Consider the following 20,740-nt stretch of genomic DNA (forward strand, 5'->3'; position numbering starts at 1 on the left):
AAGAAACAATGCTCTGTGCTTTTGGGGAGAGACATGATAAATGTTTGCACAGCTAAAAGTCAGAAATTCATAGAAAATAGAACTTGGCAGTGGAGCATAGTCATGTGAATATGAAGTTTTGCAGAATGACAGCTTCTCAGTTACTGCAAAGGCAAGCATCCTAGTTCAATCATATTGTACTGCATATCATGGGGCTTTTGTGCAGGCAGGACAGCTGTCCCAGACACGACCATTCCTGGACTGGGAAAGCTTGGCCACAGTAATTCTTGCATTTGTAACTTCTGGATAGGAATTACTGTGATGTGCTGTATGTGGGCCTCCCTTGTGTTTCAAGTATATGATACTTGCACTTGATCCAGAAGCTGCTGTTAGTGCAGAATGCTGTACCACAATTGCTGACAGGTGTGAGACTCCATCAGCATGTAACACTTCTGCTCAGAGCCCGGCACTGGTTGCCTATTTGCTACCAGGCCAAGTTCAAGGTGTTACTGTTATTATAGAAATCCCTTAACAGTGTGGGATCAGATGGTTTGCATGATCACTTTACTCCATACAGTGGTACCTCGGGTTACAGACGCCTCGGGTTACAGACTCCACTAACCCAGAAATAGTACCTTGGGTTAAGAACTTTGCTTCAGGATGAGAACAGAAATCGCACGGCAGTGCAGCGGTAGCAGCAGGAGGCCCCATTAGCTACAGGGGTACCTCAGGTTAAGAACAGTTTCAGGTTAAGAATGGACCTCCAGAACAAATTAAGTTCTTTTTTTTTTAATAAATATTTTTATTAAGTTTTACATAAAAGAAGAAACAACAAAGCTAGAAAAAACAAACAACAACAAAAACAGAAAAAATGCAAAATTGCACAAACATAAAACAGCGAAAAATGTCAAAAAAACAAAAACAAAAATAAAAACAATTTTATCTTCATGATATTCCTTGCATTTACTTATTTCTCCAACTTCCCCAGACCTCCCTTCCCTGTATTCCAAATCATATATTTAAACAGCAAATCCCTTCCCTCTGTCTTCAGAACAAATTAAGTTCTTAACCCGAGGTACCACTGTATATGCCCACTCGATTGCTTTGATCTGCAGAACTGGGGGAGGGGTGGAGGAGTGGAAAGGAAGGAATACAATGTAAAGAAGAAGAAGAATGGATCCACTGTGCTTATCTGCATGCACAAGGTTTTGAACATGTGCAAACTAGGATGATGCAGATGACGCGGGAAGGCTGTTATCCATCTCTGATCTCAGCACTCTTGGGGATATTTGCTTCCTCACTCATAGCGAAATGGTTATCTGCTTCTTAACACAGATAACCAAAGGCTACCTGCCATTTATCTCTGTGTCTCTTTTCTGCACCTTCACATGCAGAGCTACTCAGGTGCACACTTCTGAGTGTGTGAGCATTTCTGGATCATCCTGAGATGTGTAATAAAACAACACAATAATGATTGATTTGCAGTGAGCTTAACCAACTTCCCTCCAGTTGAATTTTTTTTTAAAAGTCTTGTAAACCAATGGTGTTATTAAGGTTCTTTAAAACTTCTATCTCTAATTGTATTGCAAGTTTTTTAAAGAATTGTTTGCATTTTGCAGCAGATAGCAACTTTTCTTCTCTCTTGTAACTAGTGAAATGATACAGACTACATGATAAGATGGCTTCGTAAGCTGAGAGAAGCCATTATCTATGGTACATTAAGGATTAATCGACCAGAAATGCAGGATATTACACTGGACACAGCTGATGCCAGGTGTTATTTTGTTTGCAGAAAAATCTATATTTCATAAAGAACATAAATAACAGATGGCTTCAAAAATCTATGACAGGCTATGAAGAAGAATATAATAGGTTTAGTGTAGTCAAGAAGATTGATGTTTAAAATTCATGGCTCTCAGCATTTTATTTGTTGAACCATTAAAGAAATAAAATAGAAATAGCAATGCACCTGACCTAGTTGTTCTGGAAATTTTAAGCAGAGTCATATGTATAACATATAGCATCACTTAACTTTATGTAGCTTTTCAGAATGTACCATGAACTCGATGTTTGCACAAATTAATGCCAGTGCAGTGGTATGAAGAACTAATAAATAATGAACAACTGCTGCAACAATAATAACAACATTAATTATTACCAGTGCTTTTCCCCCCTGAAAAAATGTTTAGGGGTACTCTAATTTTGACTCAAGAAAATCACCATTTTATAGTTAAAAATGGGGGAAATAAGTACAGTAAATGGACAAAAGTACAAAGATTCACAAAATGTTTAGAGGTATGCGTACCCCTGCGTACCCCCAGGAAAAAAGCACTGATTATTACAATCCTTATTTTCAGTGTGGTGTAATGATTAGGGTTTTGGACTAAGACTTGGGAGACCAGGCTTCACATCCCCACTCAACCATGTTGGTTCCTTAAGGCTAGTCACTATCTCTCAACTTCACACAGTTTTTTGTGATGGTAAAATGGGGAAAGAGAGAACCATTCACGTCACCTTGAATTCCTTGGAGAATAAGGTACTATTTAAATGTAAGAAATAAAATAAAATAAAATTACACACACACACACACTTATTTACTTTATAAAGTTGTGATGCCTTACATTTTGGATGTATTTTCTGTGCCCTATCTTGCAGGAGATCAATGATGCAGACGTGCAGGAGCTGGTGAGGAAGTCCATCGGGAGGTTAACGATTATTCGTCAGAGCTTTCCTGTGCCACATAACATCAGCCAGCGTTGCTTTCGTGGGAACCACCGAATATCTTCATCACTGTGTGATCCTAAAGACCCTTTCTCCCAAAATATGGAGGTACTCTCAAATCTTATAAGTTTGGTGCCCCGCAAGCTCTTTTGACCATCCCATTAAAAAAAAAAAGAAAAGTGCTGGCTTTTTCCCTTTGCTGGTGGTGGTTGTCTACATATTAGTGATTGAGGGTTTGTGCATTTTTTTAGAGGAAGCTCTGAGCATCAACAGTATTTCTTCTGTGAGTTTGATATTATTTCTCAGATTTCCAAATGTGCCCCCCAAGCCCCTAAAGGTTTTTGAATTGTGACATTTTAGGCTTGTCTTCTTTTTGGCTTGTATAGGACAGACACACACACACACGAGAGAGAGAGAGAGAGAGAGAGCGAGAGAGAGAGCGCACATTTGTGGTCAATGATACAAATAGACCTGAAAATTCTGTTTCTGAAGATCGCCACTTTTTAAATGAACTGCTTATCTCTTCATTGATTACAAGGATCTTACCTCAAGCCAGACTTTTTAAGCATAGTTCTAATGTTGGGCTTTTCCATTTGAATTTTCTCACCGTCTCTGCTTGCAGATGAGGGAATGGACTATAGCTGTCATTGAATGAATGAATATATGCTTGATAATGACCGCAGGCAATCACAGAGGGGTTAAAAAATCTAATCAATAATGATCAAGTCTGAATCAACTGATTCCCCCCCCCAGTCACTTATGCCATTGTTTTAAAAAATTGTCTTTTTTAGTTGTTTCTCTGTTCTTAATGCTGCTTATTTTTATTTTTTTTTGGCAACTGTTTTAATGCTCTGTTCTCGTGGTTATCAGACCATAAGTTATTTTGAATAATTGCTTTTAAAAACCAGAACATAAATATATAAAATAAATAATAAAATAATTTAGGCAGTAAAATAAAATTGAATGCTGTTGAGTCAGGTGATCTTCAAGTTATGACACCTATTGTTGCTAAATATTAGGGTAGGGAACAGGATATAGCTTTACAGGCCTACTTTGACAGGAGGCTGGGGCCACCATCTGTCAATCACTTGCCTTATTTTTTTGGGATTTCAGACACACATATATGACAGCCTTGTATGTTAGATCACCTCTACAACATGGTAACCTCTAGAAGTTATAGACTACAACTCCCATCAATCTGTCATTGACCATGCTGGCTGCGACTGATAGGAATTGTAGCCCACAACTTCTAGAGGGTGTCATATGACTACCCTTGCATTAGGTACATCATTACACCCAGAATCAGAAAACAGATAGGATAAAAATCATTAAAGATGGAAAGTTCTGCCAATAGGTACAAACTAAGTCTGTCCCTGGGAACTGAATATAAACAACAATACAGTATGTAATGGATAAGAATTTGTGACTGAAGGCCACAAATTCACAGCATATTCCTGACAAGCATTTTAGCATATTTCCCATGCATATTTTTCACCAGTTTCATTGCTTGAAATCAAAGGGATTGGAAGAGCCTCCTGAAGAGCAGAGGATATTAAATCAGTTAAATGTCTCAAAAATTTGGTTAGATTTTTTTATGACTATGCCATGAAGAAAAATGTGTATTAGGAAACTAATCCATGTCTGCCTGCATGTTAATCTCTTTAATCCTGTTTTTGATTATCCTCTTTGCCAGATCTGCAGGGCTAGCTTTCATTTCATCAGTGTTCAGTTCATATTTGACACAACCCCATCACATTTCTTTGCCCAACTGCTCTACGCCCCTGTTGACATTTGCTACAGAGAATATTTCTTTGGTGGCTTTTGATTGGTCATTCGATGCACTTTCAGTCAGTAGGAATCGGGAGCTCCATGTAATCAAGATTTGAGAATGTTGGCACCAGCATAGCTGTAAGAACACAGCATGGAGTGTGTAGTTGTGTCCTCTAATTTGATAGGTTACACCAGGCCCCTTTTATCCCTATACAAGAATTGCAGGAGGGGGAAATCTTCCTATCATTTTCCTTAAAAATGCTGGCATATACAAGCTTCTTCCTCTGAATCATGCAAAGCTTATCACAGCATTTATTTTGAAAGCTTTGAAGCTCGCCATTTCCAAATGGCCTCTTCAGGGTAGGTATCTGTGCAAACAGTATGGTGGTACCTCGGGTTAAGAACTTAATTCGTTCCAGACGTCCGTTCTTAACCTGAAACCGTTCTTAATCTGAGGCGTGCTTTTGCTAATGGGCCCTCCTGCTGCCGCCACGCCACTGGCGTGTGACTTCTTCTCACATCCCAGGGCAAAGTTCGCTACCAGGAGCATCTACTTCCGGATTAGCGGAGCTCGTTACCTGAAGCCTTCATAAGGAGGACGGTACGTAACCCGAGGTTCCACTGTACATAAATGTTCAATTCTTAATCTGTGATCTATCTATCTATCGCTAACCTTTTATGAAGTCTGGACCTTCCGGCTAGCCTTGATTTCAACTTTAATAAAATTTAGGGAGAGATGTTTTTTTCAGACTCATAATTCCATACCAAGCCATATCATTGGCATATCACACTACACATAGCTAACAATCAGCAATTAAAGGTGAAACATACTACAGTGGTACCTCAGGTTACAGACACTTCAGGTTAAAGACTCCGCTAACCCAGAAATAGAACCTCAGGTTAAGAACTTTGCTTCAGGATGAGAACAGAAATCACGCGGTGCTGGTGCGGCGGCAGCAGTGGGAGGCCCCATTAACTAAAGTGGTACCTCAGGTTAAGAACAGTTTCAGGATAAGAACGGACCTCCAGAATGAATTAAGTTCTTAACCCGAGGTACCACTGTAGAAGCCTTGTAAATCTCACTTGAGACTCTTAATTCTCTTTTCAAATGAGCTAACCATTGATTCCCATTCTATAATTCAAATCCCCTGCCTTTTGAGATAAGGGACTCTGAGAAGATAGCAGGTATTTCTGGTAAATGTTCTTCCCATGTTCCTCTAGATCAGCCTTCCCCAACCTGCTGCCCTCTAGATGCTGTTGGACTATAACTCCTGTCAATCACTTAAATGTTTTACTACAATCAAGTGGTATTTACATTTCATTGAATAAATACAACAAATAAATCCCAGACATAGTGTGCAATGATCAGCAATGATGGGAGTTGCAGAGCAACATCTGGGGGAGCACCAGTATGGAGAAGACTGCCATGAACTGATACTTTCAGACCAGACGTGGGAAGGTGATTACACAGTGTAAACTTTTGAACAAAACAAATTTACTCTGATTGTTCAGTCAGTTTTAAGAACCAGCAAGGCCGTGAGGTAGACCTTCTTGCTTTCCTGCTGCATACTAACCAGACAGACCCTGGGGTGAGGCATGCGCCTCCTACGTGGGTTATAGCAGCAATGGAAGTCTCTCCACCAGAGGTGGATTTAGGGCAGTGCAAGTGGTGTCGTTACACTGGGTGTGCAGCTGAGGAGGGCATCTTCTGGCTTTGGGAAGGAGGTATAAGTGCTCTGATGGGGTCCTAGAGCCCTCCTTTCTCCTTCCCAAAGCTGGGCAAGTGCTTACCAGGCCTTGCGAAGGAGATTGGGGGAATCTAGGACCCTACCAGAGCCTTGTGCCTCCTTCCCAAAGCACGGCTTAAAATGGTGCGATGAGGATTGGGAGGAGGGCATCAAATAGTCTCACACAGGGCAACATATTACCAATGTCTGCCCCTACCTACACTTCTCATGTGTCAGAAGAACACCCTAAACTATCAATTTGCAAGTCCTGATTGGGATATAGACTAAGTTAAACTTGTGAGTTCATTTAATTTTCTGTTTTCCTTTGTGAATTCTTGCATGTTTGAGTCTTATAATTTTTAAAACATCATGGTAAAGCATTTGATTTCAAGAAACCAAGTGGTCATAACTACACGGACTATGAATGTGCACTATTATTTAGGCTGCTTGGAACTGACTCTCCATATTCCTAGTGTGCTACCTTACTGCCTGTCACCAGTCATTTTCTGTTCCACCTGGTTTTCTCCAGTCCTTGTCCAGGGTGCCTCTTGCCTGCAGTCAGGCTGGAACAGTATTTTTCAAATCCAAAGTAAGTACAGTAACTCTGTACCTGTACTTCATACTACAGATACTTCCTTACATTCTTTGCTGCTCTCTGTGCCATTCCCCCCTCTCCTCCAGATTATGCTTTGTGAGTACCCCTAAGATTGACCATATACACGCTTCTCCTTCCTGAATTTTCTCAAAAATCAAATATTCAAAACTTTATAGTTTTGGTTCTTAGCAAGGTCATTATTGGTCAAGCCATCATTCCCCTCCTGCCCTCATTCCCCCTCAGCAGAACACTGCGGCTTCTGAGAAATGTGTATTAAATCAGTGCCTTCAGTTGAATTATACAGGCGTTAAGAAACCTGTTTTGATTAGGTGTGAGAGCAATAAATATATGAAGCAATCTTTCAAAAATCACCATACAGCGTGTTCTGGGGTTTACCGTGATTAACAGAGTGTTCTTCTGAGGTCACAGGAAAAGAGTTTGGAGATGCAGAAATTAACTTGGATATGAATTATTGGTGACTGAAAATGCCATAAGTACTCACCTGAACTATTGGTAAAGGCTTAAAATATCTGTTTAATGTCTGCTGATCACTGTTCTCTAGAGTCCTATTAACAGTTGATAGATGCACTGCAAAATTGCTCCTAAATTAACAAGTATATACATCAATACAAACTGTGATGGTGTTTCTGTATTCCTCTTATACAAAGTTAAGACACTGCATTTAAAAGGAAAAGGAGGAAAAAGTCAATTTGTTTGGAAATGATGGTGATGGAAGCTGATGTCATTTATATGCCAAGCGCAGTCTTATTGCCTTTATGTGTCAATTAGAGCCTTATTGTCTTTGCTTCCTGGAAGTTTTAAACGTTTTTTCAAGCCCTGATTTAAGGGATTTATTGCCAAGCCTTCCAAAGACAGATGCCAAAGCTAATTCATAACAAAGCAGGTATTTCAATTGCTCAGGCCATATTTATGACCTTCCCAGTGACAGGTGAGAGGAGCATATGTTAAAAGAGGAAAAATTTCAAATAAATTAAATTGTCAGCTTTAAAACTAATTTAATTATTGCTTTAACCAAAGGAGTGTTAATTTTTCCATGTTTAAATAATAGTATTACAAAGTGGCCATTAAAGTGAGGGTAAAGATAGACAATTGGCAACTGAGAGGCAGCTGCATTATGGACTTGATCTTACTTGTGTGAATCCCTAACAAAGAGCCAGTCCTCAGGCTGTGCCATGGCAGATGATTTACTAGTTTTAATTTTTTTAACTTACTATATTTATAGCCCACCTTTCTTCAAAGGAGCTTAAGACACAATAGATAATTATCCCCCTCCATTTTATCCTCATTGCAACCCTGTGAGGTATTTTAGGCTGACAAATAATGACTGTCCCAAGGTCAGCAAATGAGCTTCAGGGGTGAATAGGGAGTTGAACCTTGGGTTTTCTGGTCCAAGTCTAACACTCTTAAGTACCTACATAGATATGACTTAGACATCATCTGCACTGTATATTTAATGTAGCATCACACCTCTTTAAACAGTCCTGACTTCCCTCAAAGAATCCTGGAGGCGCTAGTCGGTTAAGGGAGAACCCTATTCCCCTCACAGAGCTACAATTTGCAGAATGGCTTAATGATCAATCCCTCTTCCCATGGAACTCTGGGAATTGTGTTTTTGTGAGGGGAACAGCATTACCCTAACAACTCTCAGCATCCTTAACCATCTTCAGTACCCAGGAATAAGGGAATATGAAATAAAAAGTGGTGGTGTGCCAAAATTTCCTCCCACTCCCCCCCCCGACCACCCTCCATCAATTAATAAGAAAAGAAATTGCATTTGAAAATTATCATAGGAGAGAGAATATTTTGGTGAGAGTCACATGGGTGAATCTGGCTTTTGCTGTGCTTACCTCACTTTTGAGGAGGCCCAAGAGCACTTGTGTCTGTTCTTTCATTTGTTCTCTGCAGCCTTCCCAGGTGCCCACCCTTCAATTAAAGTCCAGGGGAAGACTCTTCCAATGAGACTTTTCCAGATTAGGAAGTACAGGCAATGGAGGAGACTGCAGAATGCTGGAAAAATGTTTACTGTAAGGAAAAACACACCACTCTCAACCACCTAATAACAGCAAGCTCAAAATTCAACCCTCTCAGAAATTCTAAAGTACCATGGGTATGAAGAACAACAACAACTGAGACCTCTTTCACAAGGGAAGAACACTTAAGAGAAATCAGGTTCTGGCACAGCACTGAACTAGAGGATTTCCAGCAGTGGACTGGAACATGTTTATGCTGAAAAATGCAAGCTGAATTAACTCATATGCAGCCTCCTAGACTCAGCCAATTTCCAAGCTGTGAGGCTGCGTTTAAACTACTGACTGCCTGAGTGGTGACAGCTGGGACAAGCCACAGATGAATTCTGCCTGCATGTGTGTGCTAGCTGCTCACAATTCATTTGTTAATAATAATAATAAATCTCTTTGACAGATCACCAACCTCTACATATATGATACTGTGCTTTTGCTGGCGAACGCTTTCCATAAGAAGCTGGAGGATCGGAAGTGGCACAGCATGGCTAGCTTGACATGCATTAGGAAGAACTCAAAACCATGGCAAGGAGGGAGATCCATGTTGGATACCATCAAGAAGGTACTTCAGATCCTGCCCTTCTTTGCCTTAAAAAAAATTGTTTTTCCTATTCGTTGCTATCACATTTTGGTAAACTGTGTCTTCTTCCCCCTTGAAACAACTTTGTTCATACAGACATGGAAAGCTTAATTCATAACTCTTGACACATCCGCTTCTGGGCTTCTAGTGGGTTCATTTTGTTTCCTAAATTGTTGGTTTATTTTTTAAAAAGCCACATTCTGTTTGTTGCTCTTCCCTACATTTTGCAGCACTCTGCAATCTGGTTTTGGACTATGAGTGTGTCACATCAAGGATCTGTCCAAGCCCTCCTTCCCCCTCAAGAGCTTTGATTCTTTTGTGGATTTTCAAGACCATGATTTTCACTTACAGAGATTATGTGGAAACTTGATTTCCATCAAGTGCTGGCCCTCCTTGTGAATGGGTGTTCCAAGACCTATATCCTGGGGAAAGTATTTGCCTGTGGGGCGTTTATTACTACATGAATAGCAGAAGCAGCTGGTTGTCCACATCAGCCATATGGTTGTGGACTTGTTAGGCCTGCAGAGATTTTAAAGCACAGAAATGCTCGTGTTATTTTTTGAGAGGCAGGAACCAACAAGTCATCATGACATGCAAGATAACAGTGTTTTATTCCAGGTTAATCAATTCGACTATCACTAATCCCACCTCCACCAGTAAACAAGCACTGAAATGGTGGGCAGATCACTCGCCTTTTTTCTAGATCCATCCTAATCAGAACCACATAATAATTGTGCATACAACTGTATACAGGAGATGCTTCAGATACTTAGAAATGTGTTTTGAACTCTTTCTACTTCTATGGTGAAGAAACATCCATACCACACCTTTAAAGCACATGGTTTTCCCCAAAGAATCCTGGGATCTTTAGTTCACCCCCTCACAGACCTATAATTCACAGCATTCTTAGTAAACTACAGTTCCCAAGAGTCATGTGCTTTAGGTGTGCCTTAAGGATGCTGGAGCAGTGGTCGCCATTGTGGTGCCCTCCACATGTTGTTGAATTACAACTCCTGTCAACCCTGACCATTGGCCATGTTGGCAGGAGCTGACCAGGTTTTGTCCAGCAACAACTGGAGGGCACCACCCTGGCTATCCTTAGCATGGGACACCCTTAAATTGACACCAAGTCTGTGCTCTTTGGTAACACTAGGCAGGGGGAGACAGTCTGAGAGAGCTTGTCTAAGAAAGGAATGAGTTGAGAGGGAAAGTCTCAGCAGGACTCTTTTCAGGCAGGGTGTCAGAGTGGGAGGAGCCAGCAGGACTGGGACTGCCCTGCTGCTTGGTAGCAAGGACAACCTCTGACTTCTCTCTGCCTGAGCCTGCACTCACACTGTGACTCAGCCTCTAACTCTGTCCTGGAATGCCCTCCTTCTTCTGACCCCCCTTGATCGCTCATACTTCCTGCTTCTAGCACCTCCCAGCTCGTCCCTTCCCCAGGTTGCTCTTCAGTGTCCCACCACCATGATCCAGCATCTAAGACATCATCTTCTGTGTCCTCCCTGGGATCTCTTGGGCAAGCGGCACCCACCACCCTTCCTCATCCAGCCAATCCCTGACAATTGTGTGGATACATTTAAAAGCCTGGGAGTAAGAGGATGTAGCTATTGGCTACATCAGGGATAGGCAACCTAAGACCCATGGGCCACAAGCATCCCATGGGGGTCATTTAACTGGCCCACAAGCTGCCCCCGAACTGAGCTGCCTGCTGAGCGAGTCCCCACGCACTGCGCTAAACTGGCACAGCTTGGTGCAGGGACTTGCTTCTGTGGCACTGGAAATCATGTCTGTGCATGCGCAGACACTGGAAATCACATCTCTGCAGAGGCCGGAAATCGTGGGCATGCACGCTCATGTTTGCACGCAATCCGGCCCACAGAGGGATCTCTGCTGGAGTGAACCGGCCCAGGTGAGGTAAACCTTGCCAACCCCTGGGCTACATTCTGTCTGTTTTAAATGCTTTCTTTCTTTCTTTCTTTCTTTCTTTCTTTCTTTCTTTCTTTCTTTCTGTCAATGCAACATCAACCCACTTGCACGCATGATAATTTTGCACTCCAGAGTTTATGAAATCCTTTGCCCTGTCACCCTGGCTAACATTTCCAGTTTGTCTCCTGCTATGTTCTGCCATTTTAAAAGAGGATAATTAATAAAACAAACAAACAAACAAACTCCTCCTTTCACCTTGCAGCAGTCACTCAGAGTAATGATTAATTTGTGTGAGGCAATTCTCCCTTGCAACGCAAAGAGAAATAGCTAGCCAGATACGATGTGAAAGCAGCACCAAATAAGGGCCAGACAAAATGAAAACAACAACAACACCTTTTTGTGTTTGAAGGATGTAGTGAAATCTCTTCAGAACAATTCAGAAGGTATGGAGATTTCAGAACTTACAGATTTACAGTGTTTTCATTTCCCTTCAGACATATTTAAAATGTGTGTTGTTTTTTTAAGGGCAGGATCTAGAAACCAGCCACAGAATCACAATTTTATAATATGGGATTACAAGTATGAGCTGCAGTATATACCTGACAAAACTACAGAGATATTATTTGACTCATCTCAGACTTGCACTTGATTGTTCTCACAGTGCGAAACTTTTTCTATGGTCTACACCAGGCACCCCCAACCTGCGGCCCTCCAGATGTTTTGGCCTACAACTCCCATGATCCCTAGCTAACAGGGCCAGTGGTCAGGGATGATGGGAATTGTAGTCCAAAACATCTGGAGGGCCGAAGGTTGGGAATGCCTGGTCTACACTGACAATTAAAAAACACATATAATTATAAATACCACAAGAAGTCAACAATAGTTATTTCATATTCCTTTCCCTTGATCATATTATGATTTGTGGGCTGATTCTCATTGGGTAGTAGCAGGTTGATCCTACCTGTCCTCAGTTGGCAAATTTTGAGGTGCCGTTACAACTACAAAGGGTCAATTATTATTATTATTATTGTCTATAATTATGTATTATCTTTGTTTAATGTTACTTTTATATCCCACCTTTCCTTCAAGAAGCTCAAAGGGGTGTACATTCCCCCCCCTCCATCTCTGTTTTACCATCACAACAATTCCTGTGAGGTCAGTCAGGCTTGAGAGACTGAGTGGCCCAAGGTCATCAAGTGAGCTTCCTGACTGAGTGGGGAGTTGAATCCTGTTTCTCCCTCCAACCTCCTTGCCGCACTGTCTTTTAACAAACCTGAGGTTTCTATTTGGATTGTCTGTCCCAAACACCAAAATGCCTTAGGGTATCTATGACGGTAGCCCCCAAGCAAGTGCATTTGGAACAGCAGGCTCTTGATGCATTTGTTCTTTGCGGATTTCAATATGAACTGGCCTGCTCTTAGTGTAATCTGTGCATAGCTTTCTTTTGGACTTCACACTTCTCTGAATTTTGCAATGTACTTGGCTCAAACAAAAACTATTAAAATGTATTTAAAATATGCATATTTTTAGATAAATGTTTTTGAATTGTGTCTTTTGAGAGAAGTACATTTAGAAATGCATTCAAATATATGCATTCAAATACACACACACATCTTAAAAAGCAGAGACATCACCTTGCCAACAAAGGTCCGTATAGTTAAGCTATGGTTTTCCCAGAAGTGATGTATGGAAGTGGGAGCTGGACCATAAAGAAGGCTGATCACTGAAGAATTGATGCTTTTGAATTATGGTGCTGGAGGAGACTCTTGAGAGCCCCATGGACTGCAAGAAGATCAAACTTATCCATTCTGAAGGAAATCAGCCCTGAGTGCTCACTGGAAGGACAGATCCTGAAGCTGAGGCTCCAATACTTTAGCCACCTCATGAGAAGAGAAGACTCCCTGGAAAAGACCCTGATGCTGGGAAAGATGGAGGGCACAAGGAGAAGGGGACGACAGAGGACGAGATGGTTGGACAGTGTTCTCGAAGCTACCAGCATGAGTTTGACCAAACTGCGGGAGGCAGTGGAAGACAGGAGTGCCTGGCATCCTCTGGTCCATGGGGTCACGAAGCGTCAGACATGACTAAATGACTAAACAACAACAACACAAACACACACACTTATTTAAATGCAGGTTTTCATGCAGATTTTTTAAAATTAAATTAATGTGAAGAGGGGATAGAACAGACTTATGAATGAATGCACGTGACTGACATGGACCAGAAATGGACTGATCTATCTCTACTTTGAACCAGAACACTTCAATTACCACCTTCTTCCCCATGCCCCAGGTTGCCTATTCTTTATAAAGAGAATCTCTTATTCCTCTCCTAAGACAAATTTCCCCACTTGCCTTTCCACAGGAAAAAGTGCTCAGGTGATGAACAGTTTTGAAGTTCTGCTACTGCTTTGGAAGGCTAACTAGGTCTCACCACGCAAATATTAAAAGCACAGATGCTTTCCCCACCCTTAGTATCTGGAAAGGCTCTCCCATTCTTTGGCTCCTCCAGTCACTCTTGGCAGACCATCTATCTATTGAAGGATTTCAGACTTCTTTTAAGCCATTGTATTCGCTACTCCCAGAGAAGCAAAATAATAGCCACACACTTTTATACTTCTCTTTTTCTGTGCCCAAAACACAGGTTACATCAAGCAGAATTCAATTAGGACGAGAAATAAATTGATTTTTTCATAAGGGCAGCATAATCCAAATAAGTCCCCCAACTGACAGATATGAAATTTGCAGAATATTATATATTGTTCTAATGCTTGTGTGAATCACTTCAAAGAGCCGGGGTGTGGGGGAGAGCGATCTACCTACAGGGATTTTGCTTCTGAAATAAGCTGCAGCAAAATTGTGCTTGATAGATAAAAGTGGCTCTTAAGGTTAGCTCTCCAAGTGTATAAAACTCCAGGTGGCAGCAGTAACGATTCACACATGTTCTTGGCTAGATTCTGGGCTGAGCTTTGGTTGTGGCTCCTTAGTGGGAATAATCAATTTCTAATTTCTTTTCTGGTTTCAAACTATTACCTCTGGGCTTTTGGTTTTTAATGCTTCTCCTTCAATTTTTAGCTTGTGGAAACCCACAGAGTCTGAACCGCATAAACAATAGCAATTGGGCTTTCTAGAGGTTCAGACATAGCTCTTGTTAATGGTGCTGTGGCTAATTTTCCCTTGGCATTTGACAGATAAAGAGTTTACAGTTTAGACATGACCTTTTTGCCTCTTTGTAAAGCACAGCACATAATGTGTGACTCCAGCTGCTAAATCTTTGTTGTGGTTCTGTGTCCTGCCCCCCTCCCCTCTCCATCTTCCAGAGCATCAATCGGGCTACTCAAAATGTGGCTCTTCGCTTGCAAATAAAGAGGACATCCATTTTCAGTATTAATATAATATTGCTGCTTGGTTAAAGGAAGCTACAATTTTCCAAGCAGTTAACTTGTATTGGAGAGTAAGGTGTGATCCAGAATCATTAAAATAGATGGAAGATTGCCACCAACTTGCAGTGCGCTGTGTGGACCGTACACTGGGATACTGAGATACTTCATTGACCACATTGCCACATTATCCCTTCTAATTAACTGATTATGATTCAGTAATTGCAGCTCTACAATTTGATTTATGCAATATAAGGAATCATTGATTTTGATGATCACATTTGGGGTTCTTGGTTTCAATGGGTTTTGTAATCTGTAAGCCTTGGCTTCTTCATACAGTCAGAGGTACTGAAGCTCAGTGTTTCGAATACTGCCAAACTCAGTCCTGGGGTATGGTTGCCGCCCTTCCCTATAATAATGTGATCGTCCTTTTTTTGAAGAAAAGTGCACCATGTCCTGTTTGGACTTTAAATGGGACGCTTCCCCCCCACATATTCACGTATATATGCTTTTCTCCTCCCTTGCATGTGAGAAATTATTGGAAACATTTTCTATCACTGCAAGCTATTACAAATTCCCATTGTGTGGCTCTGTTCTCCCGTGAATAAAGCTGCTTGTGGAAATGGCCAATGCAAATTACATCGTCTTTAAATTCGATATGAGCCCAGCAAAATTAGTAAAAGTAATGTTGGTCGCAATAACCATTTGAGCCCAAAATAAACACATGCGCATCCAAATATTGTCAGGAACCATAATAAATGCTACAGCATTCTTTTTATATATAAAATTGGAATCCATCAAGATATTTCTTCCTTTTGGGGGCAAAACAACTCTTTCCATTACTCAAACCTCTGACAATTTCCCCATTAGTCAGTAAAGACACTTCAAGAATACGCGAACACGCTGGTAATATGAAATAATGGCAGTGCTAGAAAAATATCAATTTCCATTTGTAATCTATGTAAATTATTAAAGTAAGGCTGATAGCAACAATACAAGCTAAAGAAAAATGATGCTGCAGTATTGCATTGGGCTGTGTCCCTCCCCCCCAGGCCTTCCCAGTCACATTTGTTTAGGTTAGTGACAAAAAGCAAGGTTTCATGTGCCCTGTGGAAAGGGGAATCACAGAGGCTGTATTCCTAGTGCCTCATGCATCATCCATGGCTCTGACGGCTACATTCTGATTTCAGACTCCTTATTGTCAGTGATGGAGAGTGATGATTTATGAAGCAGAAAAGCCAAGACTTGATTTTTCTGCTAGCCGATTAGGCTTTGGCTAAGAAAAATTGTGTTTTGGGTTGTAGATGCGGCAAATTTGATATGGAAGACACCGATAGAGAATAAATACACAATGCAGTCATTTTGTTTTTGCAGTTTCCATCTTGAGCATGTCTACTTTTCTAAGAGATGGTGAGAGGTTTGGGGAAGGTTAGGGAGAAAATGAGCTGAGCGAGGCAAAAATTCTAACCTTGCGTTTATGTTCAGTGTCTTATCGAAGTCTGTACTGTGTGATCCTTTCTATACCGCGCTGAAGACATTTAAAGATGTGACAGATCTGATTGATTCAAAACCATGTTTTGCAAACCTCTGGAAACCATCTCTCTTCAAAACGCAGAAGTGACTGCAAGTTTAGATCTACTGGCATGTCTAAGTTCTCTACATGTGGAGAGCTAGTGCATCAGGGAGAAGGGCTCTAGCCTAGTCTTGTCTGTGATGTACTAGTTTTCTATATGTGTGGGGATGCATTCGAGCATGTGATTCCCCCATCAGCATTCTCAAATGATACAGTCAGTTGAAGCTTCAACAGTTGGCTCTGGCATGTTTGATATAACAGAATGAGTCCTGGGAGGCCTGCATGGACAGGTTTAAGCCTAGGGTTCGGAGTGGAATGGGTTCGACTGAATTCAGGTTTCAAAGTGGTCTTGCCTGAGCCACACTGATCAGGCCCAGGTGCAGATTGGAATGTAAGTCTACCTTGGGATCCACATCCACAAAGATGTGGTTTGATGGCACTGCCTTTCTTTTCCTCTCTAGTTTTTAATGAAGACAGGCCCAGCTGCCTGGAGGAATGGCTAAGTTGAAGGCATTGTTTCCTAGTGACCAAGCTGCTGTTTGCCTTACTGGTTCTGTTGGCATTAGCAATGAGAAAAAGATCTACCAGAAATTGTCACTCCCTAATTCTGCCAAATCTGACTTTCCATTTAGAAACATTTGCATTGCCCAGAGTAAAGATTGTGAGGTTGTGCCCCAAACCATGCTTACCTGGGAATAAACCCCACTGAATTCAATAGGAATGACTTCTGAGCAGATATGGTTAGGATTTGCAAAGTGCTTTGCTTTCCTCAAGCAACCTTGGCCTTTGTAAAACCTGGCATTATCTGAGCTGCTACCTTTACAAATGAATTAATAGTAGGTTTTAATTTTGCTAAATATGACTAATAATATCTTACTCCAATTCTGAGCTTTAAAATGTTCATGCATACATAAAGGGAGGAGCAACAATATTGTGAACCGGGTGGCTAAAATTTGCCATTTTAAACTTTTTCACATTTGCAATCACTGCAAACCTATATTTTGCAGAAATTAATACATGGCTATGTCTGAATTTTATGCTCATCCTTTTTTGTGCACCCAGGGAGGAGTGAATGGCTTAACAGGAGAACTGGAATTTGCAGAAAATGGTGGGAATCCTAATGTCCTTTTTGAAATCTTGGGTACCAACTATGGAGAAGAACTTAGCAGAGGCATCCGTAAGGTGAGAATAGATTTCCTAATTCTTACTTGTCTGTGTGGTCTCTTTTTGTGTTGAAAAAGTTTAGTATTCCTTAAAGAAGAATGCGTAACCTACTATTAATTCAATTTAGATCTAAGGAGATCGTTCTGTCAACACTTCTGCTTTCAAGAAAGAATGATTCCCACCCTGTACAGTTCTGGAGGGTTCTCTTAACCCATTCAAGCAGATTTGTTGAGGGCACCGGGGTCGGGGGAGGAAAAGAGGGGGAGAAGACCCACTGCATTAGTGGGACTCATTGCACTGACTTCTGCTAGTGCAAAAACTTGGTTGAATCCAGCCCCCCCCCCCCATGTAAGTGATAATGCAGGTGATATTGTATACAAGTGTACATGTGATGTTGTATGGATGGAGATATAGATATATATTACATTCTGATTTTCAAATAGCATTTTGGAGTTATTTGACTAAAGCTAGGGTATGGAACCTGTGGCTCTTTAGATGCAATTCTCGCCATCCCTGACCATTGCCCATGCTGTCTGGGACAGATAGGTTGTAATCCCAGAATATCTGGGGGGCTACAAAAGGGTCTGATTTTATGTTAGGCACTTAGCTTCACTGAAAGCAAAATGTTGTGGTGAATTCAAAGGTGCCCACTTAAGCAAAACATCCAAGGGATTTCAAGGGAATCAAAAAGGGTATTAGTAAGCTTACCAAAATGTCTCAGGGCATCTCCACACATTCCTAGGTCAGCTTCACCCGTGCATGAAGGTTGCTGTTCTATAACAGCATTTTCAGTCTAGTCGGTTCTGCATTGAAATACATGCAGCAATATCTTGGTGGTTTGCTAGTGATGAGATGCTTATATTCTTAAAAGTTGACAATCACAAAAAATCCTCTCAAAATTATGTACAGTGGTACTTCGGGTTACAGACACTTCAGGTTACAGACTCCGCTAACCCAGAAATAGTACCTCGGGTTAAGAACTTTGCTTCAGGATGAGAACAGAAATCGTGTGGCGGCCACGGAAGGCAACATTAGCTAAAGTCGTACTTCAGGTTAAGAACAGTTTCAGGTTAAGAACAGACCTCCAGAACGAATTAAGTTCTTAACCCAAGGTACCACTGTATTCTAGTATGACAGCCTCCCATTTTCTTATGAATAAATGATAGCATTTCTAGAAATGACTCTAATAGAATGGACATTAGAGGAATGATTTAACAGGAGCCTGAAATTTAGGCTTACCCCTGCCCAAAGACACACATTTCTTCAATCCTGAAAGGAACAACTTAGCTTTACATTTCCCCCCAAGTTTTTCTATTATACTACAAAGGACAAACAGAATGTACCTTAAGGTTAGTTAAGATGGTATGAAAGATTATAGAGGGGAAACTCCTGTTGAGATGATATTAGTGTTTTCATCTTTAGCAGCTATTTTTCCAGAGTGATCTGAGGTAGTGCAGAATGTCTAGACACATATTATCTTCCTAGGTCAAAGAAAGACTGATTACATGTTCTTTCTTGGAGCCATCCCTATCCAGCAAGCCAAAGCTAGTAATAGCCAAGCTGAAAAATGATTATTAAAAGCAGTGGGATTTCTTTGCATGATGTGCAACAGTATCGTTTCTCATTCAAGTGTGGTCACACTACATGTTTTATTTTTGGAATACATAGAAATGGGAATGTGGCCTGGGGTGATGGCAAAGTCAATAGAACTCTGCTGTACATCATTAATCTATTTTCATGCCATGGCAGGGGGAAAATAGGAAAAAAGAGGGGGAAAGTGCTGAAAGAAAAATATCCCCGCAGCCTTGAAATACTACTTCTTGTTGTTTCTCTGTAGGTCCAACTGCTGACTTTTAAAATTAATTTTGGTCACATCACATTTTGTGGCATCTTTTTGTTTGTAGCCCTTTTAAAAAGGAAAACAAAATGTAGATAAAGCTCTGGCTCAGAGGTCTCTGTGCACTGCCTTCTCTTAACAAACAAATCCAGAAAAGTCAAGTTGCTATAGTTGTTTGTTGTATTTTAAATGTCACCAATGGAAAATAAGAGAACTCTTTGGCATGTTATCTAAAAGCAGTGAAAGAAGTGGCATAAGTGATTCATGCTTTCTTTTCCTTACATTTTGGGTTTATTTGCATGCCATAGTTCAGTGGTAAAATAACTGCTTTGCAGGTAGGGCTGGGAGAAACCCTCGTGAAATTTCGGAAAGCTGCTGTCAGTCAGTGTAGTCATCAGTGGGCCAGTGGTGCAATCTTCCTGTGTTCCAGCATTCCAGTTTGGGACCTGTGCACTTTCCTAATGTAAGGGCACAGAAGCATGGGAAGAGGAAGTATGAATCCCTGCATACTTCATACATGAAGTTTCTGCAGAACTTCCAAAGCAGCCCTTGCAAATTGGGGTGTTTGTGTTATCTTTCAAGAGTGTGGGTAAGGCTAATAGCATTTGTTCCCTTTATGAGTTCCCTGATATGATAAATTAGGGTCTTCCTAGAAATTGGCGTGGAAATAATAAATTATAGCTGAAGACCAATTTAAAGCAAAGTTGGTGTTACCTTCTTTGCTCTTTTATGTATTAATATAATTGTTTGAGTTTCAACAAACTCACGATTTCCTATATGCAGTCATTTAGAAACAATGCAAAAGTTATGAGACTTCTCATCTTTAATGAAACCACGTCAATACACAATTATCATTTGGAATTACTATTACTATTACTATTATTATTTTATTTACACCCTGCCCATATAGCTGAGTTTCCCCAGCCACTCTGGGTGGCTCCCAACAGAGGACTAAAAACAGAATAAAACTTCAAACATTAAAACTTCCCTAAATGATTTCTTTAGCATCATTAGATATTAATGGTCGCAGACAAACCTCTATGTCTTCCAAGATATCAGATATAATATATCCAATGTTGTAAATTAGTTAACATTCATATCATAGCTGGAATCTCACCACTGCTGTAACCTCTCCATCATCTGCCTCTACCAATTATTTCAGTCGTATGTGGGAGTTGAAGAGGTCAAATAACACTGCAACAGATTCTTGAAGAGAGCAAGTTCTTCCATTAGAGGAAGGATATTGTTTTTTTTCCTTTAGAGGAAAGGATGAAAGACCAAAGACCCCACGCACAAATAGAAATCTGGGAGTTTCTGTAATGCTCAAACAATATCCTTTCCCCATAATACCACATTTTTCAACATTCCTTTGGATGTAATTGTCATCACATGTTTATTACTGTCACTTTATACTCCTAGTTTATTAATTAATTTATTAATGAAACAG

The 20,740-nt window shown here is 40.7% G+C and overlaps 1 protein-coding gene across 7 annotated transcripts in view; it reads left to right on the plus strand.

The window, feature by feature from the left end:
• GRID2 (glutamate ionotropic receptor delta type subunit 2) overlaps window positions 1–20,740 on the plus strand; it is a 787,745-nt gene that overhangs the window by 509,459 nt on the left and 257,546 nt on the right. For all 7 annotated transcript variants that reach the window (XR_014501814.1, XR_014501815.1, XM_083398274.1 and 4 more), the window contains exons 6-8: window positions 2,635–2,808; window positions 9,235–9,396; window positions 17,355–17,474. Coding sequence is in view for 5 of the 7 variants with exons in the window: in XM_083398274.1 (XP_083254400.1) it covers window positions 2,635–2,808; window positions 9,235–9,396; window positions 17,355–17,474 (456 nt within the window). In the remaining 2 variants the exon portion in view is untranslated. The remainder of the gene's footprint in view (window positions 1–2,634; window positions 2,809–9,234; window positions 9,397–17,354; window positions 17,475–20,740) is intronic.

Source organism: Podarcis tiliguerta, assembly GCF_965153285.1.
Source record: "Podarcis tiliguerta genome assembly, chromosome: 9".
NCBI lineage: Eukaryota > Metazoa > Chordata > Lepidosauria > Squamata > Lacertidae > Podarcis > Podarcis tiliguerta.